Raw genomic sequence first — 27,174 nt, 5'->3', positions numbered from 1 at the left:
GTAAATGCGAGTTTGGTCATATTAACACCTGTTATGTGCTTTCAGACATATGAATGCAATTAATGGTTTCCGTATGCGGTAAGTTAACCTAGCTACTGAAGTCAATATGACTAATTTTTATGACAGATGGAAAGTGCTTCCATGCATGCGTGAAAATTGGCGCTGTATTTAGTTCTCTGAAAACCCTATCGATTTCCATACCATTTTATTTAAAGGAAGTTTAAAATGTGAAGAACTTACGGTCTGTGGGATGCGAATTGTTGCAGACAGTGCCATGCTACAGGGAAACAGAATCTCAGTCTGAACTTATTAAAAAGCGTAGCCTACAGAAATTGCATGCTGGTTTTTATGAAAACCACCTAAGTCAATATGGCACAGTGCAAGACCGCAGCCATGGGGGAGAAGGGGGAGAGGGGGGGAGGGCCAGGCCAGGCAATGTTCATTTGTGGCTCTCTAATTGACCCTGGCAGACCTTTTAGTGTAATAAAGGTTTGACAGAAATAAATATATAATTATTTATTATAAAACTAAGGAGTGTGCACATTTTTTGTTTAAATGAAGCGTTTTCACCTTGCAATAAATACAGCACAGCACACAGGAAAGCTCAGGCTCCCCCCCCCTCAATCGTGGGTGCGTCTGGGGGAGGGTGAGCATATGTGGTCAGGTGGGCCTTCATCCCACTGATTGGAGTTGATTCTATCTCTTAGAATTAACACCTGTCAATATTATTAATTTTTTTATTTTTATTTCAAAGTATTTTATTAATTTTATAAGCAAGTACATTAGCATTCCTGTTACAAGGTTAGCCAAACGTAGTTTGTAGAGCAGTGTTTACAGGCACTTTGAAATATGTGTTTAGCTAATCCCCTCTGACTTGACTTGCTGAAAATTAAGCAAAGGGTGAAAGAAGGAAGCAGAAGAGAAAGAGGTGAAAGGAGGATACAAGAAAGGTTCTATAATAATGATATTCCCGAAAACAAGCATTTGGGTTTTAAGAGATTCAGAGGCAGATTTACTAAAGTGTCACCCAACGTAGTTCAGCAGCCAAAAATGCTGGGCTGCCTTGCGTGACAAGGAAAGCGCCATATCTACAGAGATATGGCTCTCTCCCCCTCTCTCCCTAGAACCGGCGAATCATTTTGCTGCCGTGTGCCACGCACATACCTTTGCGCCATAGTGTGTGTGAGAGTCTAGCTAAGGTTTTGTACTGGAAGGATTCCCTTCCAGTGCTAAATACGATATCTAGACAACTTCTAAAACTTTTCCTACTTTGTATATGTGCTGTAAAGTGCAGCACACATGCAAAACATTTCTCCTTTAAATGCCTGGTCTCAAAAGGCGTTATTTTTTATGCAAAAGCCTGTTTCTCATTTATGGTAGATAGAAATTTGCGTCAAAAGGTTGGGTGGTTGCATCGGAACGCCCATGTAACGCTCTGTTGATGCTAAGTAACCCAAAGGAGTGCTTTGCACTACTTTGATTTACTTTTAGTCAATTTCCAGAGCACAACAAGTTTTGCACTGAAAAGTAAATAATAAAAAAAAAACATTTTGTGCTGATTTGTGTCACTTTTATGACGCAAACCCAGCGTAAATGTTACTAAATCACCCCCTCAGAGTTATATTTACATTTTTTTAAAGGCCCAATTCAAACTATACATGTGACTAGAAAATGGAAAGTAATAAAGGAGATAAGAGTAAATGTGGCAATAAAGCACTATGCATCGATGCCATCAACTTGTTTTTTTTTTTTTTTTTTTTTTTTTAAATAAGAGACTTTCAAGCCTGTGTAACAATGTTGTGTTCGTGGTTTTGTGAGACTGCATGAGTGAAACTGATTTTCATATGGTGTAGTGGTTAGGTGAACTCCCTGGCGTATTTATAATCCTGCTTTCCCCAATCAATCACACTGTTTGATCCATGGGAAATCACTTTATGCGTGTTGTGTTGCAGCTGCCACGTCTGAAAGCATTTTGAGTGTGTACATGTATTTAAATGTGCGCATTCTGTGCATTTGCTTTATTTGTGAGCAGCGTCAAATGGACAGGGTTTCCATTGTTACTTATTTAGGAGTAGAGAGCTCAAAGTCACCTATATACCAAACAGAGCGGTTACTAGTTCAGCACAGCAGTATTTCTTGTGTGGTGCAGCAGACCCCATTTTACCAGTTGGTAAATTGCCTTGGGAAAGGGTTACAATGCAGTAGGGCTCACTCCCTGCCTAACCCCTCCCTTGCCCTTTCCAAGGCACAGGGTAGAGTAAGTAATGCTGCCCCACCCCCCTCCTTCAAACAATATTCTCTCCTTCTTACCCCCACGTCCCAGACCCCGCCGCTTACATGTACCCCCTACTCAGACAAAGCAGAACTGTGTTACCTAAAATTGAAACTAATAGTTTCACAGGGTCCCCTGTAGAATTGTAAAAAGTGAAGAAAAGACTGAAGGCATTAAAGAAAAGATGAGGAAGCATGAGATTAAGAAAGAGGCAAAGTAAGAGGGAGATACAGAGCAATGTCACAGAGTTAGGGGGAATGAGGAAAAGTGACAGAGATGGCGAGATAAAATATAGGGGGATATTCTCAAGAACGTGTGATAATTATCGCAAAATTAGCTTAACGCAACCATGCATATCGCAGGCTATTGCAGGAAAATAACACTGTGTTAACGTTGTATTCTCAACATGGCGGTACCATGCAATAGTCTCACAATAACATGTAAATGACCGCGTTAAAAAACGCAAAAAAGACAACGAAAAAACACAAAACACGAACGCGAAAAAATTTGCGATGTGTCCAATCGCAATACAAAAATCAGCGATAACCAGCGACAGGCCTGCAATTCCCACGTGTCATACGGGAAAATGCACTATAAAAGCAGAACAAAAAAAAAGGCAAAAAAAAGAAACTGCGTAGCACCATGGATGCACCCGGACCGAGTGCAGAGGACAAAGTGAACCTCACAAGCCCCACAGACCACCAGCAAGGAACCTCAGGGTCGGGGAAGGCCAAGGAGAAGAGGAAGACGCGGTTCAGTCCGCAGGAAAACAAGATCATCGTTACGAAGGTGATAGAACACTACCAACAACTGTTCGGCACCTCCAACGTGTCATTGGCAACAAAGACGCAAATATGGCAGACCATCTTGGACCATGTGTATGCAGTTGCAGCGTTGAGGAGGACAATTGAAGAGGCACTGGAATGATGTGAAGGGCAAAACCAAGAAAAAACTTGATGCCAACATGAAAGCAGCAACGCTCATTGGAGGTGGGGGTCCAGCGGCACACCAGGAGCTGGATGACATGGAGAAAATGGTGGCCACAGTCATCAGTCGGGATACGGTGCCAGGAGTTGGGGATCCGGACACTGCTCAACATGACCTGACACAATATCAACAGGGTGAGTACCGACCAGGGACTGGGGGACGGGGGAAATGGGCACAATGGCAAACATGCACAGTTAAGTAGAGCACACTGCACACCCACAATGACTCTGGATCATGTCTCTGATCCCCGTGGCACACTGCAGCACACATACAAACACCAAGTAGGCCCCCGTACCCCATGTCCCCAAAGGGGTCCCACCCCACACATCACCAATCTCACCATCAACACATGCACACGTGCGAAACCCAGCAAAGATGCATATTTGTGAGCCACACTGGCACTGCAAGTGACACCACATGACGATTAGCATGGCTGCGGTCCAATCATAATGACATTGCGCACGCCACAACACTGAGGTGGCTGAGTGTGGACCACATCCGGAACGGAGCAGGTCACACTCTGACACATCCACGTGCACAAACAACCTCTGACGTCAACAACACATCTGCGGACAAACCATGCCCAAGAGTCACAACTCGACCAAGAGCCCAATTCACCCATGTCCGCTACATCTCAGCACTGTAGAAGCACAGAAGTCAAAGGCACACTGCCTGAAAGGGATGAGGGGCAGCCAAATCATAGCTGCAGGGGCGACTCACCCACAATGCAACACACACACATAAGATTAAGAGCACCTCAACATTAACAACAACGTGGCACAAACTGCAACACTTTCACAACAGAACACAGGACACAACTGGTGCCGCATGTGTGTCCAAAATGGCCAATCACATCTGGCATAGCAGGAAACTGTGAGATGACAATGTACGAGTACAACCTCACATCCGTGATGCAGTACAAATGTCCACTGTCCCGCATCAAATAGGCATCTCCTTACAAACAGTCACAATGTACATTGTCATGCAGTCTGTATGTAAACTTCGCCAATGCGTCAACATACATGGAACACACTGTGAAACTGCAGCTCCCCTTTACATTGCAGAGGGACAATCAACACCTCCTGCAGAGCAGACCCTACATCATGTCAGTGATGATGGAGACGAGCCCCAGGACATCAACCTAGATGAACTCCCAACGGTTCATGGACACCCTCCACACCCCACCTCTAGTAGCAGGTCAGCCCAGCACCATCGAGGTGAGCCAACCCCCTGCACAGACCACACAGCAGGAAGCACCCACAACCACGTCTGGCTCCCAGCACCTCAACGAAGAACACATGGCGTTCCAACAAGGTGTGTTAGACTGCCAGTAGGAGCTGGCTGAACAGGTGCGGGTGGGTTTCGAACTCATGGCAGCCAAACTGGATGCCACACATGGGTGTCTATGTCCCATCAGGGACCACTTACACTCCCTAACGGACACTCACAGTCCACCCCATGCCCTCCAACAATCCATGGCTGGCGTCGCTGGAGTCATGACTCGGAGACAACAACAACTGTCTAGTCAGACTGGCTACAGCGATGTCATCCGTGATTTGGGAAACATAAGGAGGGTCATGGAGAACATGGAGCGGATGCAGGCGCAAAGAATGACTACCACGGCTGCACACAAGAAAGCTGTAGAAGGGATCTTCCATGCCCTGCAGCTCCTCATCATGGGAGTGATGCCACAAGACATTGCGCAGATGAAGGCTGCTGCTACTTCTACATCCACATCTCCGGCCCCTGATGTGTCAGTGTCACACACTGCTGCAGACCAAACACCCCCACCCACATGTGAGACACATGAAACGTCAGAGGATGAGGATGAATCTGCCTTAGTGGTAAGTAGGAAACAGTAGCATTCATCTCCGCCATATGGCTCCTTTCTGCTTGGTTCTGCCCTCTGCATCATGCCCTGGAATAACACCTTCCACTGTCCCTAGATACGCCCTGCGACACTAACCTTGCACATCGACATAGACCGCCATATATTGTTTGCAAAACAATGACACAGCAATCAGCCTGCTGACTGGACTCTTCCCCTTCCGAGTAACTTGACAATCCCTCAAGGACTCTGGCTGGCCGTCCACGGGGCAACATTGTAAAGTGTTGTGTGCATGGCCCAGCACTAGCAACGCTTCAACACTCCACTGAACGTGAATAAAACATTCTAATACACACAGATGTGTCATGTCTATGATTAATCTAGTATGAAAGCATGGACGAATGTAGGGGCAGTGATTCACCCTTACGTCCATGTTGCTCATGTTGTGGGACTTGAGTCACAGGGTTCATCCCTGCACCATGGTCATACATATCTGACCCCAAAAGAAGCCCTGTTGTCAATTGTAGGTCACAAATGACAGCCTAGATGTAATTATTTGGGACACATGTGAAACGCTGATGAGTGGGATTCCGTACTATCTTTGACACACAGAAATGGCATTTCGAATACGTGACACCCCAAACAGCCTCTCTGTACAGAGGTGACACACCCAACATCTATTCTCAATTTTCGAGATTGTTAGCACTACTTGTTGCACCCACACTTGTCAGAGTGATGTACTTGTACAGAGGAGTGACATACACTCAGGGAATGTGTGCTGGAATGAATTTATTTGCAGTGCCTATGGTCATTTTGTACTGTCCCGTGACTGCTAAGGACTGTGACAATGTGACATGCTCATGTGAAGAAATTGTCAATGATGATTTTCCTACAGGTTATTCCTGCTGCAGGTGCAGTGGGGTGTGGCCCACCTGCCTCATCTACCTCATCATCGTCCGGTGCATCTGGCACTTGTAGCCATGGGGCATTGGTGTGTACACATATATTGTGCAACACACAACATGCACGATGTTTGGGCTGTACAGGAGCATTCCACCTGTGATGTCCAGGCACCTGCAACGTGACTTCAACACGCCAAATGTGCATTCCACGATACCCCTGATGCCTTAGTGGGACGCATTGTACTGCCTCTGGGCCTGTGTGTTCGGGGCTCGGAGGGATGTCATCATCCAAGGGCAGAGTGCATATCCTTGGTCACCTGTGACAGTGCAGAGAGACATGAGTCAATAGTTGGTTTTGCACGATGTGTTGGCAGGCTCACTGGTTCATTGGTGTGTGATATGTGTGACTTAGTGATTCCAGTTTGACATGTACTGCTTGTAGCAAATGAGCGGTGTTAGACCTGGCACCATTGGCGTGGGTCTACCTTCCATTTTTTGCTGTTGCCTCATATGTTTTTGCTGGTTATAGATGCTTTTTCCACTGTGCCAGTGCTAATCAGTGCCACAGTGCAAGTGCTCCCTATGGTAAATTGATGTATGGATTAGTGACTCCATGATTGGCTTATTTGATTTACTTGTCAGACCGTATTACAGTGCACTGCGTGTGCCCAGGGCTTGTAAATCAAATGCTGCTGGTGGGCTTGCAGCACTGGTTGTGCCACCCACAGAAGCAGCTTGTAAAGTGTGTCTCAGGCCTGCCATTGAAGAGCCTGTGTGCAGTCTGTGACTGCCATGTTGACTGGGCAAGTGCACCCACTTGCCAGTCCCTAAACCTTCCCTTTTCGTCATATCAGACACCCCTAAGGTAGGCCCACGGGCAGGGTACATTGTAAGTATAAGGTAGGACATGTCCTGGTGTGTGTGGCATGTCCTAATAGTGAATTACAGCCATTTTCGTTTTTCACTATTGCAAGGCTACCTGTTCCCCATAGGCCAGAATGGGCAGTTTGATTATAACACCTTATAATCCTAACTGACCCAGAGAACTTAGTAGACATTCGAGCTTAGTATGCCTGAACTCAGAATGATAAAATACATCTTTTAGTGAAGTTGGTTTTAACATTCTGTGTTTGAAATTACCACTTTTAGAAAGTAGGTATTTTCTTGCCTAACTATCCAAGCCTGCCTCTGCTAGGTTGTGTATTCCTTGTCTGGAGCTTGAGTGACAGGGGCTGGGGGATTCCAGGAGACAGGGTGAGCCAGCACAAAGCTGAATAGAGAGATCTGCATGTAAAGTGGTGGGAGGAGTTGCACCTGGGACCTGAATAGGGCTGTGACTGCCTTCCACAATGCTGGCTCCACCTCCTGTGGTGCGTCTGATGTCTTTGGCCCACACTGTCAAAGGAAAGACGGAGTCCTTTAAACAAAATGATCCATAACTGACCAGATCTGGTTTGGACTAGGCAAAGCCCTCTCTGCCTTCAGAGAACAAAGGGAATATGAGTATAAATACTGAGGCCCGACCCCAAAACTTTCGATCACTTCTGGGAAACAAGAAGTACCTTTGCTGAGGAGAAGAACCAGAGAGAGAGAGACTGCAGGAGGAGACTATCCCTATGCTGTGTGCTGTTTGAGGATGGGCCTGCAGTGGTTACCTGATTGCCAAAGAAAGGAGAAAGGACTTTGTGCTACTTTCATCAACTTGTAAGAAGATCTCCAAGGGCTTGAACTAGAGCTTGCCTCCTGCCTGAAGTCTCAGGGATACAAGACTTCACCAACCAGCTCCCCTGAGTTCCCTTGCTGGGAATCTGAAGTGCCTCCTGTTGAGCTGGCCCTTCTGAGAGACTGCATGTCGCTGGGAGCTGGAAGCACGACTCAAGACGAAGAAGCGTGTCGTCGCCGCAGCAGTTGTCGTTACATTGCTGAGGAAGTGTGCCGCCGCTGCCGCAGTCACCATCGCATCGCCAAAGCGCCTCGCATCACTGGAGGAGAGTATCGCCGTCGCAGCAGACGCTGTCGCATCATCGGAAAAGTGTGTCGCTGTCACAGCAGCTGTTGTCGAATCGCTGAGAAAGCGTGCCGCCGCTGTCGCCATCGCATCACCGAAGCGCCCCGCATCACTGGAGAAGAGTGTTGCCGTCGCAGCAGAAACCGTCGCATCACCAGAGAAGCGTGTCGCAGGGCCTGTCGCGGCTCAAGAATATTCACAGAGTCGCCGCACGGCCAGCGGGCGTGCATGCATCACCCCTTCATTGTCGCAACATCAAGAAGACGCCATTTTTGTTCATTGCACCGGGTCGTCATCGCATCGCGATGTTGCTAGTCGCATCGTCACAGAAGCGCAGTAAGAAACCAATGCATCACATCCCCACGCGGGGAAGAACTGACGCATCACCTCCTCTTTGGTAAGGAACCGACGCATCACTGTCCGCTACGCAGCAGTAGGGAACCGACGCATCACCTCCCCCGAAGCAAGGAACCGATGCATCACCGTTCTTGCATGTAAGGAACCGACGAATCACCTTCCCTGCAACTCTTTTGTTTGTATCGCGTTACGCATCCAAAGGTATATTGAACGCTGTCGCATTTACCATCTAAAAAGAACTAAGCTATTTCTACCATTTTTAAAGTACAGTATTGTGGATTTTTGTCGTTTGTGGTCTTGTGTTAAGCCTATATAAAGATACTTATTTTTAATAATACAACCTGTGTGGTGTCCATCTGTAGTGTTGTCACTGTATTACTGTATGTGTTCACAAATGTTTTACACACTGCCTCTGAGATAAGCCTGTCTGCTCGTGCCAAGCTACCAAGGGGGTGAGTAGGGGTTATTTTAGGAGTGTACCCCCTTACCCTGACTAGACGCAAGGGCCCCTGTTTGGTCAAAGGTACCTACCTCTGCCAACTAGAGACCCCTAAATCTAACAAGCGGCATCAATGTGTATTGCATAGCCTCAATGCTGCTCCTCCCTCCCCCCAAAGCCTTTTTACTATTGTGCGCAGCACGGTTGCATCACTTGCACTCCTATGGCACACCGTTGTCATGCCTGTCTGCGCATGTCCACAAGCCTGAGAATGACACTGTGATGTTGTGAGTTGAAGGTGGGCGGCCACTTGTGTGTAGGCCTATGGTAAGGATGGGGCGGACACAGATGTAGAGTTCATGGCTGGCTGAACTCGTGATGCGGTTGAGGGTAGACGTTTGGCTTGTGCTGCGGTAATAGCGACACACACAACAGTTAGCATGTATGATCCCGGCCCCCGAGCGGGCTTGCGATCCCTCATTTGCCCCTTCGGCTGAGCCCCCACTCCGTGGGCATGCTACATTGCAACATTGTCCATTGCGGGACTGGTGGCGCCGACACTACAACAGAGACACACGCATTAGTTACTGCCTTGGCAAGGCCAAAACTTAACCACGCCCAGAGCCCCGGGTTAATGAACCACACCCCTTCGTTGGACTGTTGTACGCCAGTCCACTCCGCTCACGCTCACAGGGGGGTATGACACAGCTACATGTCCCAGGTCTACCCCACTGCCTGAGGTGACATGGTTGCGTCCGCTGTACTCAGCACAATGTTATGTGGTCGGGTCTGGGGCCCTCATGCAAACATAATGACCACACGGACACACTCAGATAGTTTGTGGAACTGGCTACGTGCACGTGTGCCCAGACAATTTTATTGCCAGGGTCACATGTCCAGTGACACCTGTGCTGGATGGGTGTGGGGTGAGTGTAAGCCAGCCCTCAGGGAGTGGTTGGTGCTGGCAACAACTACAACAGTGATCAGACAATCAGAAGTTCAAAGATCAAACAACAAGGGTCCATCACTTGAGCTGCACAGAGTTAGTGGCCCTGGATGTACTGTGGCCAGCACAGGCACACTGCCACAGGACGGTGACTTGCAGTGCACTGAAGTAGGGCCACTAGAGCTGAGCGGGTCCTCGTCGATGTCGAATGTGAATGTCCCGGAGTGTTTCAGGGGACAGTGGCAGGTGTTCTTCCAGGGCATGATGCAGAGGGCAGAACCAAGCAGAAACAGGCAATAGGGAGGAGTTGAATGCTACAGACTCATTCTTAACAGCCAAGTCTGTATCAGCTACATGATGATGAAGAAAACCCCCAGGCTATATACTGAGATGCCATCAAAGTTCAACCAGAGAGTGCCCAAGAATTTCGGGGCACAGAGTTAGTGGCACCAGAGCTGAAAGGGGATGCAGTCTGCGATAAACTCTGCCATATAAGAAATCAAGGCTCAGTTCCAAATGTGTGACCTACTCGACCGCAGTGTAGGCCGGAGGCAGTGGTCAACAGGGGCCCACAGCTACGTGCCGTTAGCTTGCGATGCACAGAGTTAGTGGCACCTGAGCAGTTGTTGTTAGTGTTCGATCACCTCCGTAACGATGATCCTTTTTTCCTCCGGACTGAACCGCGTCTCCCTCTTACTTCTCTCCTTGTGTACAATTATATGAACTCTGCCATGAAGAAATCAAGACTCAGTTCCAAATGTGTGACCTACTCGACTGCAGTGTAGGCCGGAGGCATCGGTGGAGTACGTCATTGAGAAAGGAATGCTGGGGGCCTGTGTCGCAGAGGCCAGCGATGGTCTCAGGAGGCTGCCATGGTCGCGGGCCTTGGGCTTGGAGCTTGCACCGGCACGTGGTGGGCCCTCTTTGACACACGAAGGTGTCGGCAGGTGAGCAGTGAGGCCTGGGTGCGCAGAGGCGGCCGAAACGGGTCTGGGGACCAGCGGCCTGGGGTGCTGCAGGTGCACCGGATCGCAGGCAACACTGCTCACAGTGTCGGCCTCGTGGCGGGGTGAGAGGTGCCACCCTGGCAGACACGTTAGCCATTTCGGAAGAGAACCACGCCCAGAGCAACGTGCTTTTTATTCACACCCCTACTCGAGCCTGGTGTACGACGGGCCAGCCCACTCCGCTTACGCTTACAGGGGGGGACGTAACAAGCTACATTTCCGCGATCTTCCCGACTGGCTGAGGTTACACGGTTGTGTCCACTGTCCACTACACTCCAAACACCAGCAGGGCATGTCCACATTGATATGTCTGTGGTCTGCATACTGCAGTCTGTCCAGCACATCCACGCCACACTTAGCATTGTGTACATTCTCATTCATGGGTCAATTGCCTCCTTCGCACATGCCTGGTTCCCACCTCTCACCACAATATGCTATTGTGTGGCTGAGGTGCCATGCCATTGATGGCTTATGTACATGACTAGCCCAGGTTACCACAGTAAGTTGTGCTGTTGTGTCTGGTAGGTGGGCATGTTGTTTGGCATGTTGTATGTGACTTTATAACGTGTGCATTCCCAGAGTTGTGAGTTGCATGATTGTGAACTTGAGGTGTGTGGTGTGTTCATTTGGTACTTACCAACGAGCAATACATTTGCGTAGGTGCCAGAGTCAAAACACTGGTTGATGATGGACTGTTGGAAGATGAAGGAATCATGCACACAGCCTGGGTAGTTGGCGACGACATTGGTGAAGAGTCCCCGGTGGTCCACTATTGCCTGCACCTTGATGGAATGCGTGTGCTTTCTGTTGCGGTAATTGATTGCAGTGTCGGCAGGGGGCAAAAGTAGGACATGTGTGCAGTCGATTGCCCCCAACACGTGTGGGAAGCCAGCTATGGCGTAGAAGCCTTGCTTGGTCTCCAGCTGTTCCTGCACAGTGTGTGGGAAGTAAAGGTGCTGGGGTACCAAGCTGATGATGGCATCCAATACATTTGTGAGGAACTTTGATAGGGCTGGCTGTAAGACTCCTCCGACTCTGGCAGTTGTTGGTTGGAAGGTACCAGAGGCCAGCAGGTGCAGCACAGCCAGCAGCTTTGTCTGCGGAGGGATGTTGGTTGTCTGCTGTGTTGGTACCGTCAGCCTGTGGGCAATGATGGTCAGGATGCATAGGATGGTTGTCCTTTTGAGCCTGTAGTGGGCAATGACATCCTCTGGTGTTAAGTCTGTGAGGCTGGTGCGTTTTCTGAAGATCTGCTGTCTTTGTCTGCGCTGCCTCTGGGGTGGTCCGGGGGGGCGTGGGGGGATCCGGTGGGGTGGCGGGCCTGGGGGTGGTGGCAGTGGGTGTTGTGGCTCTCTTGGGTGTCTGAGCTGCATGATCAGTAGCTCCATGGCATCTGTTTTTCTTCAGGTGGGGCTCTGGGCTGGGCTCCCTTCTACACTGCAGGAAGTGATCCGACTTAACACCAGGTAGGAGCAGATGTTAAATCCCTGCTGCTAACGCGCCTTATCGCATGTTTTGTGGTCTTATGGCCGATCTGGCTGGTCGTTGAGAATGTTGCAAAGTGGTGTTGTCGCGGATTTTTGCATGGGAACGCCTACTCTACATCTCATTAGCGTTAGTTGCTAGTGTCATCCGTGGCGATGTTTTTTGCGGCTGCTATCGCAGGAAAACTGGTGATATGGGCTGTTAGAACCAGCTTGTGAATAGGGCGATACATTTATTGCCACTTTGGCTGCAAAAAAGTGCAGCTAACTCGGCAATAAGTCCTTGAGAATATGCCCCATAGAGTATAAATGGGAGCAATTGAAAGAAGTGATGTGAAGTAGAAGAATGGAGTTGTTGAGAGACTAAGAGAAAAGCTAAATAGTGGAAGAGGACGAGAGGAAGGAAGGGAAAGCAAGAAAACTGAATAGAGGATAAAGAACATGAGAGAGCGCAAGGGAATGAGTCAGATGTAAAGAACAGAGAGATGGGAAGAGCAGCAAAAGGCGAAGGGGACTGGTTTTGAGAAAGAGAGAGATTACCGAGAAAGAGAGATACAGGAATAAATTGTGAGAGACTGAGAGATGGTCAAATAAAGGGTAGTGTCATGCTTTATTGTTTTTAAAGCATATTAAACAGCGTATGCAGTATAAAGGAAAATACAGTTCTCTTTACCCAATACTGCAATGCTTTTTTCCCAACTTATTGTATTGAACTTTTTCCTTCCTATAATCAGCAGCTTTTGTATGTAGGTAACTATACTTTTAACAATGTCAACTCGTTCTTCATACCGAATTGCTGGTAATAACAAGGATGCCACATTTTTTACTTGAAGGTAAAGGCACTGTTATTTCACTCATCATTCATTACAAAAACACGGAATACCTAAACCTGGGGGTGTGGGTGGGTGTTAACTTTACAGTGTGGGTCTAATTATGCAGACGAGGTTGACCCTCAACTTCTCACTGGCTAGTGGGATGCTACTCTGACACAGGAGAACCTTTATATAGCCAAGCCACCATCAGAGTTAGATTTCGAGAGTTCTATACATCCCTCTATGCCCCAGCGCACAGGCCACAACTGCAGGACATTGACGGCTTTCTGTCCCTAGGTTGTTTGCGGGTACTTAAGGAGAAGAAGCAGATGATTTGTGGGAAGATCTCACTATACAAGAAGTTAAAGCTGCCATTAAAAGCATGGTGCGGGGTAAGGTTCCTGGAGCAGACGGCCTGTGGAGTTCTTTGCTGCTGATAAGGACAGCTTGGCACCAAAACTAGTAGAACTTTACTCTGTGAAGTTAGGCCAGCTACCGGTGTCTACATGTGAAGCTCTTGTAATCCCTTTCCTGAAACCTGGTCGCCTTTCCACAGATGTCAGTGCCTACCGGCCTTTGTCCATGCTCAAAGTGGACTACAAAATTCGTACTCGAAATCTTGTGACCCGACTCCTGCCCGATATGCCTACTTTGATTCATATAGATCAAGCTGTTTTTATTCCTGGGTGTAATAGGGCACTTCATATCCAGAGACTCATCTCACTCCTGAACAATGATTTTGTGGATAAGCGGTTGGCTGCTGTCATGGCGATTGACATTGACAAGGTCTTTGATAGCTCAAGGTGTGAAATTCTTGTATCAAGTGATGGCTTGAATGGGGTTGGGTCCTGGGTTCATTCGCTGGATCAGGCTTCTCTACATGGGTCCCAAGGAGCAGGTACGCACTGGCAGAACTGTATCTGAACCTTACGATGTAGGACTCGGAACTAGCCAAGGGTGTCCAATCTCACCCTTATTATTCGCCATTGCAATGGAGCCCCTGGCCAACGTTGCAAGCACGGGGCGGGTATATAGAGGGTTTGAGTAACCCAAGGGCAATACCATTATGCAGCATCATATGCTGACAATATACTCCTCTTTCTCCTAGATGTTGGAGTGGACTTGCTGGAAACAATAGACTTTTTGGAGCGCTTAGGTGCAGTCTCTGGCCTGCATATTATTCAGCAGAAATCCTATTTGTTCCCTCTCTGTTAAGATGCCGCTCTTCCTCTGGACCTGAGGAGACTCGCCTGGAGCTCTACCTGTCTTAAATATGTAGGTGTTAAAATATACCATAAGCAGCAAGATCTGTTAGATGGTAATGTTGGGGCAGCCATCGGAGCTCTTTGAACTGGTATAAACATTTGCAAGACATTGCTATTACCCGTGGCTGGCAGAATAGCGGTGGCTAAGATTATGGCACTCCCAAGATTGCTTTATTTCTTCTTCACACTGCCATGACTGGTGCGTCATCGGTTGTTCTGAGACCTGGAATCCCTACTTTTGGAACTGATCGGGGGGACAGGTAGGCACAGGGTACCACTAACTAAATTACAGCGCCCCGTGGCGGAGGAACGACTGTCTGCACCGGACCTAGAGTCTTATTACCTGGCGGCCAGACTGCAATGGTTAAACCAGTGGATTTACTGCAGGATGAATCCATAAGTAGAGGGTATCATTGGTTCGCCGCCTGACTTGCGGGACTTATTGCGGGTCCTCTTGGTTTCCTGGCGACATTTACCTGTGGTCTCTAGGGAGCTCCTAGTAATACAGCAGTGCTGGTGATGTTGTCTACAGTGGACTCATGTTCAAGTGCCTTATTCACCTGCTCTGCCACTAAAGTGGCTGAAAATTGTGGTTCGTGTAGGAGAGCTGGGGGTATTGAGGGGTGGGCTATGTGGTTAATCGTGTAGGGGATTAGTACGGGGAATTAATATTGCTTATGTTTGAAGACTGATGAAGAATTTGATATACCAGGAGGTCAATTCCTGTTGCACATGGCAGTGGTTGCCACGATTAGGAATCACTGGAGAAATGGAGGTGCTGAGCCTGTAACATACCATGTGTGTCAGTTCTACAACATCAGGTCATGTAAAAGCGGTCACATGTCCATATTGTGATATCAGTGCTGGTGTTCCTACTTCCCTCACTGATCTGAATGAGAAATGGGTAACGGACCTAGGGCTTCAAATTACTGATATGGACTGGGAAAGGATTTTAGCATATATAACTGCGATTTCTCGTAATGCCAGGTTCATATTAATTAATTTTTATAATCTGCACAGAGCTTACGTTACACCTGGCAAGATCAATAGGTTTTATGTGACTGCTGCAAAATTTCCACGATGTGGGGAGTTAGGGCCAGGAATTTTGCATTTGGTATGGTCCTGCTCATCCTTGGTTGAGTTCTGGAAAGCGGGACTGAACTGTGTTAATGAAATACCTTTACGACTGATCCCTTGTATACCCTTGGCCTACATACTTATGGGATACCCTCGCCCTAAAAAGAGGAAAACCACTAGATTTATTTACTTGGCATTGATTCTGACAAAACATGAATTGACAATGCATTGGAAGTCTATGCAAGGCCCTCAAATGATTACATGATGAGAAGAACTGGTTATGTGAGCAGGGCTTGAGAGTGCTGTGTTGTTTCGAGAGCTGATAAGAGGGTGGAGACTGATTGTTAGGGCTAGAGCATGAGAACACCTTGTGGTTTGCTGGTCGGCCCCCGAATGATGTCACGGATAGGTCGAACAGCTCCATGAATCCTCAGGCGGACCTAGAGGGTGGTAATAAATGACCTTGCATGGATCATCGTGGGCGGGATTTGAAACTACTATTGCGAACTTTGAAGATGTCTACTGTGACCGGAATTTAAAACTACTGTGGTGAACTCTGAAGATCTTGGCCACTGTGGCGCACCACATATGACAGCTTGGCAAGGGCTAACTGTAGGTGGGGGAGTTAGTTGTTGTTGTGTACTAGTTACAGGCTGTAGTGGTCTAATGATGTGTTTGAATATGTTTTGCACTCAGACTGTACTTGCTTGCTTGTCATTTGTAACCTATTATATGTAATTGCTGGCTTCTTATTTTTAACCTATTGTTATATGTACTTGCTTAACTGTCATCTTTATCCTATTTATTATATGTATTTGAGTGGTTGTCTTTTTTATAACCTATTTGCTATGTAGTATTGCAGTACATAATTTATTTTTTTGTAGCGTATCCTGGTAATTAGTGCTTTATGTTGTTAATTGAAATTAATATATTTTGTTTAAAATAAAATAAATGGTGGGCTGCTATACCACCACAGAGTTCCACCAAGGTGGATGCACTTTTCTAGTAGATGATGCCAAGCTCTTTCTTACAGGTCCATTCCTGCAAGGGGACAAGCCAACCAGACCTCAGCTAGTACTCCTTGATATTTGTAGGTCAGGCTTTCATCTATTGCTCGTTAAATTCTGACCCTTGAATTTCGAGTTTGGTTTTATTTAATGCATCTGATAATTATCAAATGTGTAAAATAAATCAACATTTGTTAAATTTTGGTAGGTCAAACCTAACAAAATTTAATGAGGACAAGCATACGGTATTTACCGTATCATTCAGATTTTAGTGCCATAAACACCAAAATCTGTATGTTATTTCCCAGAAAACTCGTAATAGGTGCTATTTATCGCACCCAATAAATAACAAACCCCATGGTCTTGCTATATAAAAGGAGCGATAAATAGCACCCATACTTGTGATCATACTGAAAGATTACATCCTCGCAGTACAGGACCACATTCGCACCACCTTTACCGTTGTGTTTTTCTGATCGAAAGATTTCTCAGATCAACGTCAGCCCAATATAATACTTGTCTCACCCATTGCTAGTGTCTTGGCACTCTGGCTGAATTTCAGGTCTGTGTTTAACATTTTCGACAATTACTGGAACTACTTTGAGAAATCATTTCTCCAATTCTACCTCTTATTTTGGGTAATCAAAACTGCAAGGTCCATCTCAAGTTTATGAAGACCTTCCCTAGTCAGTGTATTTTCTAGTGTATTTGATATGGCACCCCAGTACACCTTACTGGGCATGTTGAAACCATGTGGTAGAAATATGCTTCTAATGCACTATGGCTAGTGCAAGTCCTTGCCAGGCTCAGGTACATTTTAGACAACTATTTGGGCGTCAGGTGCAATCCATTGTACGAAGTTGTATTTTTGCATTTTAGGGTATGTGCCTTAATATTAAATCTCATTCTCTTTACTCTTAGTCCCTCCCTATGACCAGCTCCCACCTCTATCTTATTCAGACTGGTCAGATCCATGAATGGTTTGACAAAGGATACCTAGAAGGACCTTTTTTGTTCTCAATTACCATGCTGCTCATACAGCAGCACTATACATTGTAATACTGAAAGGAAAGGACCTGGACAAGAGAAGGAGGGGCAGGGTTGCTGCTGCCTCAAGCCCCTTGTTAACCTCTCTCAATTCCTCTCACGTCTGGCGGTAGACCCGGTCCAGGCACCTAGCTGCCTCTGATTAGGGCATGTAGCACATAGGGTAACAGCCAGTCATCCAGCATCCCCATCCATCCATTTGACCAACCTGCTGCAGGGTTACGGGGCGATGCCAGGCCACCAGGCAAGCTTGGCGGCGAAGCCAAAGTGAGATAAAAGTAGCAGTAGAAGCCACCTCTGGGCATTGCAACACACAGAAAGCAACTTGCTGCTTGAGTGCTGCAGCAAAGTCCAGACCTGACTACTGGGCAGATTGGCATTTGCTGCCTGAGACAGTGTTATCTGTGTAGAGAGGAGCAACTGGTCGGACCCAGGAGAGCCTTTGCTCCAAGTCAGTGTGAGCCGCTGCCCCACCTCCTCAAGCCCAGCAACTTGTACCATTACCTAGTTAAGTCCACACTGCACAGAAAGGGACACATGGACTAAATATTCCTAGCACAACATTTCTGAACAGGTAATATTTTCTGCCCGACCTGAAGACAATACTATTAGTGAACAAAGAAGTCAGTCAATTGTCATGCATACTCTATATGTGGGCCAGATTTTTATATTGTGATAATGAACAGAGGTTCTGTATAATACATTATTTGTCCAGGATCGCACAATTTGGCCAACAAGAAGGGAAGCCGGAATGGATCCCATATTTTCCAGTTTCACACTGTGCAATTCAGCCACTAGAAAGGTTAATGCTTCATCCTTATATTTTGGAGGATGAGATTAGAGCAGAGGTGTTAGCCAGAATCCACATTTTATGTCGGTTTTAGGTAGTGCTAATGTTACCCAAAGACATAAAAGCGCCTCACAACAGACAGAGACTACATTATGTGTTTTTTTGGCAACATGAGATTTGCTAGGATTTATAGGATGTTGAACTCAGTGTTCGAACAGTTAAAAAGAGAGATTTTAAACATGAACTGAGACACAATCCTGCCCCGCCCTGATGACAAAGCTATTAGCGAACTGAGAGGAAAGTCAGCTGTCATGCGTACCCTATATGTAGCCGAGATTGTTATTATTGATGGACAACAATATAGGCTATCAAATCAAACACAAGAGGTTTTGGTACAGTGCACATCCTGAACTCCTGTATTTGGACAAATATGTGGCAATGAACAAAAAGGAGGCACAATGAAGTAAAGTATTTGTGTAGATCACAAGATTTGGCTAGGCAGGGATTGGGGACAAGCGTTTGAACCTGGTTCCCATTTTACATAGTTGGCACAGTTGTAGCCACAAAGCCACATTGCCTCCTGTGAAAGCTCGGTACATTTTGGGTTCAACTTATGCTGAGCCAGAGCCAGGCACCTGGTTCGAGGCTGGCGTGAACTTTCAATGGTTCACTGACCAATATAGGTGCAATGTTGGTTTATTTCACAGTGTTGATTCGCCTATCTCTCTGTGCAACGGTGGTCTCTCTGTGCTAGTCAATCAATCAATCAATCAATCAATCAATCAATCAATCAGGGGATTGTACGTGTGCTACTCACCTGTGGGGGTCTCAATTCGCTGAGGGGGGAAGAGGGGGTTACGCAGATCTGTTTAGCCGAAGAGCCAGGTCTTGAGAATCTTCCTGAAGATGTTCAGGGAGGGGGCGCGTCTGATGTATGCTGGTAGCTCCTTCCAGGTCTTGGCTGCAATGTGAGAGAACGACCTTCCGCCTGTTGTCCTAGTCGTCTCTGAATGTGCTCCCTTCTACCTGTACCAAGCCCGTAGTGGCCTGGTCAAAGAGCGGTAGGAGAAGCATACCAGAAGAAAAGAAAAAAGGTGGCAGTGGGGAGAAAGTGAAGCACCCCTGGAAAGACTGCAGCAGCAGAGAGAGTGCGTTGCACCTCAGCTGTGAACCAGTAGGATAGCTTGGGCCTAAAGCCCATCGCCTAGCACTCTGTAACTGACCTATGTGCTTTTTAGTGGCACTGAGGGTAACAGTGCAGTTTAACTAGAGAGGAACTTGAATATGCAAATCATCACGATTGGCCTGGTATTTTGATGCCATAATTATAGCATGGATAACATCCAATATTTTCAGATTTTATAGGATGCGATCTCAATTACATATTCCGAATTTTTTAGGAATAACATCCGGATTTTAGTGCTTGTCGCACCAAAAGCATCATGTCTTGGGGTATGGAGGGGAACCAGACCCGTTCCCCTCGTTAAAGTCCCGTAGGTTTTACCGGCCGAATTTTAGCGAATGGTGCAATTTTTATCGCACCTGATAATAACCGAGTGCAATAAACATCGCACCGCATGTAATTATAAAAAGCGTAAACAAGTGCTGGTGAATGGATCGCAATTTAAAGGGCCACTCGTGATGAGGGCCGATGTGTTTCATGCCTTTTTCAAAGTCTTTGAGAGATATTTTAACCCAGCCTCTAAGAGCTGCAACTCCCATAACAATGTCATTGTAAACATATTTTGGTTCACTAAATTTAATGTGAGAAATGTGCAGTTCTACATTCATACAATTAGGCTCAGCCTAGACGTTAAGAAAAAACTGAGAGGAAGTACAGTATATATAATTATTGTTTGCTTTCACCTTAATTTGTTATTTTATAAACAACAGAGGAATAGTAGACAAGAGGATAGAGGCAGACAACACTGTCATTCTTGGCTGCACACTTACCAGACGAAGAAATAACTCTGAATGGAAAAAGTCTTTTTATCTTATTTAGCTGTGATAATGGTATACCGTTTCTGTTCCAGATTAATGTCTGTTTGCTTAAGGAAAAGGGTGTTTTCTAACACGTTCATCATTCCCTGTGTTAAAGTTTGTATTCATATTTTGAATTATAGAGCTAGTAGTTCTGGTTTTATAATGAAATAGACAAAACTACAAGTGCCAGAATTCAAAGAAAGAAACTGGAACAATGAATTACGGCTGAACCTGGGAAATTTGCAGGGCTGTTGTTAGAAAGTTCTTTTTTTCTCTCCCATTCCATCCACTTTACCAAACTTTAAAGAGTGTGTTTTGTGTTCTGATCCAATGATTTAACCTATTGAATGATGTATAGCAAGTGGGTATTTCAGAATATTGTGCGCCTATTCCTGCCTGCTGGTCACAGAACATTTTCAAGTTTCCACTGAGGGATTCAATTAGCTCATTATCATCGCCAGAGTGCAAAGCACGGACACCTCCTCTATTTAAAAAAGCTAGCCTGAAGCATAAAATGTGTAAAGTTACTGGAACATTTTCAGTGTTCCATCTCTAAGATATTTAAAAAAAAACTGGAATTGATCAATTGAACTCTTTCCAGGTCATTGGGCGCTCTAACCTTCAGTGAAGATATGGTCTATGTCATGACAGTGAAATTGCCTTCATAGATGTTACGAGCACTTTGCTAAAGGAGTCTGAAGGAGTTAACACTGTTATGTCTATTTTGATAAATCTGTAGGCGGATTTTGCAACATGCTGTTCTTGAGATGATGTACTTGCAAGTAAGATGTACGAAGATGCCATCAAATTAAAGGAAGCAAAGTGGAGCAATGGCGTCCATACAGCATTAGCTGCTATCCCTTCTCAGGACTGTGACCCCCATTAATGAGCCCCCACATGCTGAGAATGCATACCCAGATAACCCTGGTGTGCCAGCTGGACCCATCATCCTTGGACTGGTTGCCAACCTCCACTCTTATTGCCGTTCCCTCCAGTAGAAGTCACATTCCACCTTTTGCAGACTCTACCACCAAGTAGATCACATGCCTCTTAGACGTTTCTGGAAGAGGTGAGGCAACATAAAATAGACAATCGATGAGTTCATACCCTGCTGGTACAGGCCATAGCATCTTGCTAACCCCTCGTTCCCAACTAGGCCCATAGCTTGGCTAATGGTATTTTGGAGACAATGTGATGTGTGTAATAATTACAATTTCTCCTCTCAACACAACCGTGTCTTACTATCTTTCAGCGTCTCAATTTTCGCAAGTGTGGAAATTGGTAAAACGTGGAAAGAGGATATGAAACAGTTAACGTGTCACCAAAAAAAAGAAAATTTACATTCCATATTGGAACATCCACCTTTAAAAACTGGACAAAGCAAAATTCTAGTGCTGCAATTCGACTGGCAATCAAAATCACCATCAACCTTTTAATAAAGCATTATTTAAGTATGCATTTGCAATTCATTTATGTGCACCTATACTTAATAAATCATATATTCATGTGTATTTGCAGAAAATGAAGATTTTGACGAAAATGCAGTGTTAATACCAATTACCCCTGCTCCAGAACTTCTGCAAGAAAATGCATTTGAGCTGGCAACCATTGCAGCTCCTCAGTTGCAAGAAGATAAATGCACAGGTATGCCTTTTTTATGAAATGTCATTTTCTTATTTGAATGAGTACACCTGTGTTTTTGAGTTATATGTTTTGTATGTAGCATTGGTATATTATTGAAGCTCGTTGGCCTCAGATGTGTGGTGTCTCTGCAATAGAAGACTACCCCCACTATGTGCCAGCTCCACGTAAGGCATTGGTTTAACATTGTGCCCCTTGTGTGATAAGATCATGGTCTTACAACATAATGCCTTTGGTACATACTAGTCTTGATGACTAAATCATCAATCAATAGTTTTGGTTTGCATAATATCCATATATTGAGTGCTCCACATGGTGATGTATCTAGAACATTAGTAGTAGACTTGGAGTTACAAATACCTGGGGTACAGGGATTTAGAAATACCTTGGGTTCGGGGGAAATCCAGCGCAGTATGAGTTAGAACCTGAAGGTCTAAAACAAATGAGAAATTAATATTTCCAAGTCCAATTTTCAAGTGATTGATCATGTTGGGTCAGATTTACACCCCGAACTCTAAGTAGCTATAAGTGGAACCGTTATTGGCCCCATCGGAATTTAAAGGCCACTCGTGATGAGAGCATATACATTTCAATATATAATTTTCTCAGTGATCCCCATTCTTATGCCATCTGGCTATTTTTAGACTAGCTTCAGCACCCAGGATTTGCCTACAGGCATCAAAACTTGATCCATTTTAAGACCCAGATTACGTATGTGCTATGCCCGGAATGAGAAAGGTCTAAAGTCACACTTCCTAACATATGTCTCCAAATGCTGAGTTGAGCATACAGAGGCACACGGCATGATGTGGAAGGATACCATTCCTCTTATGTAAAAGGATATGCAGATTCACTATGGACCCATCTGCTTTTATCACACTTTTGAGGCTTCTTATTCTGGGTAAATGTTTGTTGTCCTACCAGGTCTAGACCTCCACTCTAACACGTATGTAAACCTCCCTGATAACTTACTCAACACGCTTTGTCGCCTCATGGAAATGATACTAAACGCTTGGGTCAATTTTGAAACAGCTACTTGTTTGAAATGTGAAGTTAACTACCCTTGTAAGGCCATCCCTTGAACACTTTAGTATATAGTTACAAACACTCCATTACTTGCACGTGCACTTACTACCTAGTTTACACACAGAGGGATTTTAAATACACACAGGTGATTCAATTCCCCTTTTGATCTTTCATTTTGTGCACTGCTGAATATTTTTTAAGTTAATGTTGTGGTGCCCTTACTAAATGTTGTGGATGCATTTGTGCACACTGAATTGATTCCCAGTACACACGGCCATACACGCAGGCTGATGTATGCATTTGCAATGTTCAATCTACTGCCATGTCACATATTTTCTTTTTAAACTCTGGCATGTTAGGTATAAAATGTTGATGAATGGGAAATGATGCTTTGCCTGTACTGGTGGGGGTATCTCATTGCATTGTTTATATCCAAGCAATTTGTGGCAAATCCTCTGTGTTTCTCCTGGCCCTGCGGAAGTCATTGGGTTACTTCCCATTTGACGAAACATGTTGTGGCTGGGCTGGAACCTAAGCTTGTGAACTGAAGCTTGGAGTAAATCTGTACTTGAGGCTAATCGTATGAATGGAAGTTTAGAACAGAAAAGAGTTCGGGTTTGCTGAAATTGACTTTTAATTTAGAATTATTGAGATACTGGATCTTGGTGTGTGAGCATATACCATCAGATTTACTCAAGCCTTACATTCTACGTACATGCACACAGGTATACAGAAAAGGAGGGAGTATTTTTGGCAGCATATACTGCCAGTCAAAACGTTTACCAAAAAGCAAGTGATAGCCATCAATTCATAGCATTTCATCTATTTCTTATTGGGAGGGTTATCTGTGCAGGTATTTGTGTATTATGTTGCATCATAACTAATCATTCTTCAAATATGTATTCCTAATAGATAATGGACCCTGCCAACAATTGTGCAACACTATTGAAGAAAAGGCTGTGTGTTCCTGCTTTCCGGGTTATACCTTAATGACTAATGGTGCTTCATGTGAAGGTAAGTCCAGCATAAAATCTTAACTAAATCACAAAACACATTACGTTTAAAGTTCATAGAAAACAAGCATTGGCAATGCCAAGAGGTCTGGCATTGGCCTCCAGCCTTTTGACTTTGGCAGTTCTTGTTTTGTTCAGTCATGGTTTTTACAAAACATTATTGTTGGGGAAGTGGCCAGGCCTTCATCAATCTAAAAAACACTGAGTAAAAGAAAAAATATGTTTTTGGTCCCTGGAACTAAAGGGAACTACCTTCTGTGTTGAAGTGAATTCAGAAAATGGCTCAAGTGGTTGGAAAAAAAATGTGATTGACACAACAACAGACTTATAGATGATGTCTGGCTGAAAACCCCTATACATAACTATGCTACACACATAATGTTAGAACAATCAAAAGGTCAAACTAACATCCAACGCATTAAAAGTCACTGGATTTTGTGTTGGCAGTCAGGCTCTTGCATTACCTAATGTTTTTTTGTCATCTTTTAGTAAGCATTTGTTACAAATAGAGAGGGATAAAAAGATAGATACATCGAGAGGCTTGCAAAAACAGAGAGGCTCACAAAAACAGAGGAAGTGTATAGATAGATAGATAGATAGACACACAGGCAGGCAGGCAGGCAGGCAGATAGATAGATAAACAGACAGACAGACAGACAGACAGACAGACAGACAGACAGACAGACAGACAGACAGACAGACAGACAGATAGATAGATAGATAGATAGATAGATAGATAGATAGATAGATAGATAGATAGATAGATAGATAGATAGATAGATAGATAGATAGATAGATAGATAGACTTGAAAAGATGGATATATTGATAGACTTGCAACAATGGATATATTGATAGATACATTTATAGATAGATTTGGAAAGATAGATACATAGATTGATAGACTTGCAAAGATAGATACACAGATAGACTTACATAGATAAATATAAAGATAGAGTGATAGCCTAGCAAAGATCAATAAATAGATTGATAGATAGACCTCACTGCACACATTCATATAGTAATGCAATAGTTAAATAGCTATGTAAGTCCGACATACAAGAGCACTGAAATCAAACTAGAAGACATACAAGCTGACGTACAGACTAAATTGTTTTAAAAGAATACCTGTAGTCCTTAATTAGAATAATTACAGGAGTGCAGTTATAAATGTGTGGTATTGCGGGCGTTTTAAAAAAGAGAATTCATTTTTTAAAGAATATATTCCAATGGACACAATCTGGTATACTCTGAAATAGTAGCAATCAGATATACAACAAATTCAATTTCAAAAGGAATTTACAACGTCATTGACAGGAGACAGGAACTGATAAAGCTGGAATGTGTCCCATACTTTTAAGAGCTGGTAGAAAGTCCTACTATCACATTAGGCTCTAAACGCAAAGGCAATACTAATTTAATAACTAAGTACAAACAAAAACACTGGTACTGGTGGGAACGACATTTTGTGTGAATTTGTTCTTCATGAAAGAGCAAAATACATTCACTCAACGTGAAGTTAGCCTGTGGCTGAAGTAGGCTTACTCACTGTGCCTTGCTGTATGCTGTAGTGAGTGTAAACAAAATGTGAATGACACAACAACAGACCAATGGATGAAGAGAGCTGGTTAGGAGCCCCTTTAAGTAAGTATATTATACACATATGTTTTGTGAAATCAAAATGTCTTGGCAAATACCAGACCGAAGAATCAACCCAAATGTTTTTTAACATATCATCACATTTTATTACAATACAAGATAAAGAAAACCCACCAGTATCAGCTCAAAAGTCACAGCCATCATATTTCAATTACTCATCATCTAAAAGATATTTTCTGGCCTCACTTAATCATTGAAGACACGCTTACCAACACCTTAGTCTTCAGAAAGCTGGAATTTTGTAACGTCCTCTTTATTGGCCTCTCAAAGAACTCATTTGCCTGTATTAAAAGTCTTCAATTTTGCTTTTAGCACCAATTTGACTTTACAGATTTCTAGCATTTTCACGTTCGGCATATGTTGTATAGTTTTCCCCTTTCTGGACATTTTCACCCACAGGAGCCTGATTTCAGCAGAATATGTCTCACAGGAATTGTGGAACTTACATGTGCCATGGACCAAAGACATTTTCTACTTTAATTAGTCTCCTTTAGGTGTCTCAAGTGATTTTTGAAGACAAACTATACACTCACGTGCACTTTTCTTTCAGGCAACTGTTGAAATTAATTTTGTGAAAAAGAGCAATTTTCATGAAATTTCCCTTCTCTTGTTAACCCAACACCTTCTCATAACCAACAAAACTCCTTATCCCACTTCTGAAACTATGTCATTTGCTTACTCCTGCCAACTAACACTGGAGATTCCACAAATCTGTTTATCTGAAAATCTATATTCCCAGCCTTGTTCAAGGAGCCATCTATTCCCATGTGAATACCCCATGTTCCTCAACAGCTATTGAGAAAAGCAATATAGTAGCACTGGTGGCAACCGGAATCTTACACTGATACCTCAAATGTGATGCACATTTTGTTTCAGTTGACTTTTGATCTCAATAGTCCCACTTGCCTGATCCTATTCTCCTCACCCAAGCAATCAAGAACAGTTTTGCTTCAATCACCTAGTTAAAAACTTTCAACATTCACAGTGAATTTAGGTTTGAAATGTAATATCATCCATTAAGTATTACAAAAAATGATTTTCATTCCAAGCCAATAGTTGGCAGTCATGGCACACCGAGGATAGGAGGTCTTGTTGGGAGAAGAAATTCGTGAGGAAATGCTGGATCTACAAAGGCCTCTCTTTGAAGTCTCCCTACTGCAAACGCTAAAATGAGTATAGTCACTGGACCTCTGACACCATGTACTCAGTTCACATTTGGGACCTGAGGAGACTTTGCCGGGAAGAGGAGCTGTGCTGCAGGTGGAAATGCCACTCTGCTAACTGTTGAAAGGGCCAGGCCCATAAGTTCTGAAACCTGTTGTAAAATCACAATGCAATGGTTCTTTTTAGCAGCATGTAAGCGTAGAGGGGAGAAAATCGTTAATAATGCCAACCAATATAAGTGGAATGTCTCTGGACCCATTGTAACCACAGACGACTTCGTAAGGTTAGTTCATTTATTACAAAGCAAAAAATAACTGAACATAGAAACACCTCAAAATGAGAGTGTAGAAATACATTGGAATCAACATAAAGCCAAATCTGTGAATAAAGTTGGGTCGGTGCAACATGTACAAAACAATTAACTCAAGAAATAAGAGGCAGAGGATCAGAAAGCATGAGTCC

The 27,174-nt window shown here is 44.5% G+C and overlaps 1 protein-coding gene across 2 annotated transcripts in view; it reads left to right on the top strand.

The window, feature by feature from the left end:
• Nucleotides 1–27,174, top strand: part of FBLN2 (fibulin 2) — a 630,642-nt gene that overhangs the window by 431,543 nt on the left and 171,925 nt on the right. For both annotated transcript variants that reach the window (XM_085624813.1, XM_085624812.1), the window contains exons 7-8: nt 21,730–21,855; nt 23,791–23,892. In XM_085624813.1, coding sequence (XP_085480939.1) covers nt 21,730–21,855; nt 23,791–23,892 — 228 coding nt within the window. The remainder of the gene's footprint in view (nt 1–21,729; nt 21,856–23,790; nt 23,893–27,174) is intronic.

The sequence above is a fragment of the Triturus cristatus genome, chromosome 9 (genome assembly GCF_964204655.1).
Source record: "Triturus cristatus chromosome 9, aTriCri1.1, whole genome shotgun sequence".
Taxonomy (NCBI): domain Eukaryota; kingdom Metazoa; phylum Chordata; class Amphibia; order Caudata; family Salamandridae; genus Triturus; species Triturus cristatus.
Note: the sequence above shows the minus strand (reverse complement) of the source record. Positions and strands in the feature narration are given on the sequence as shown.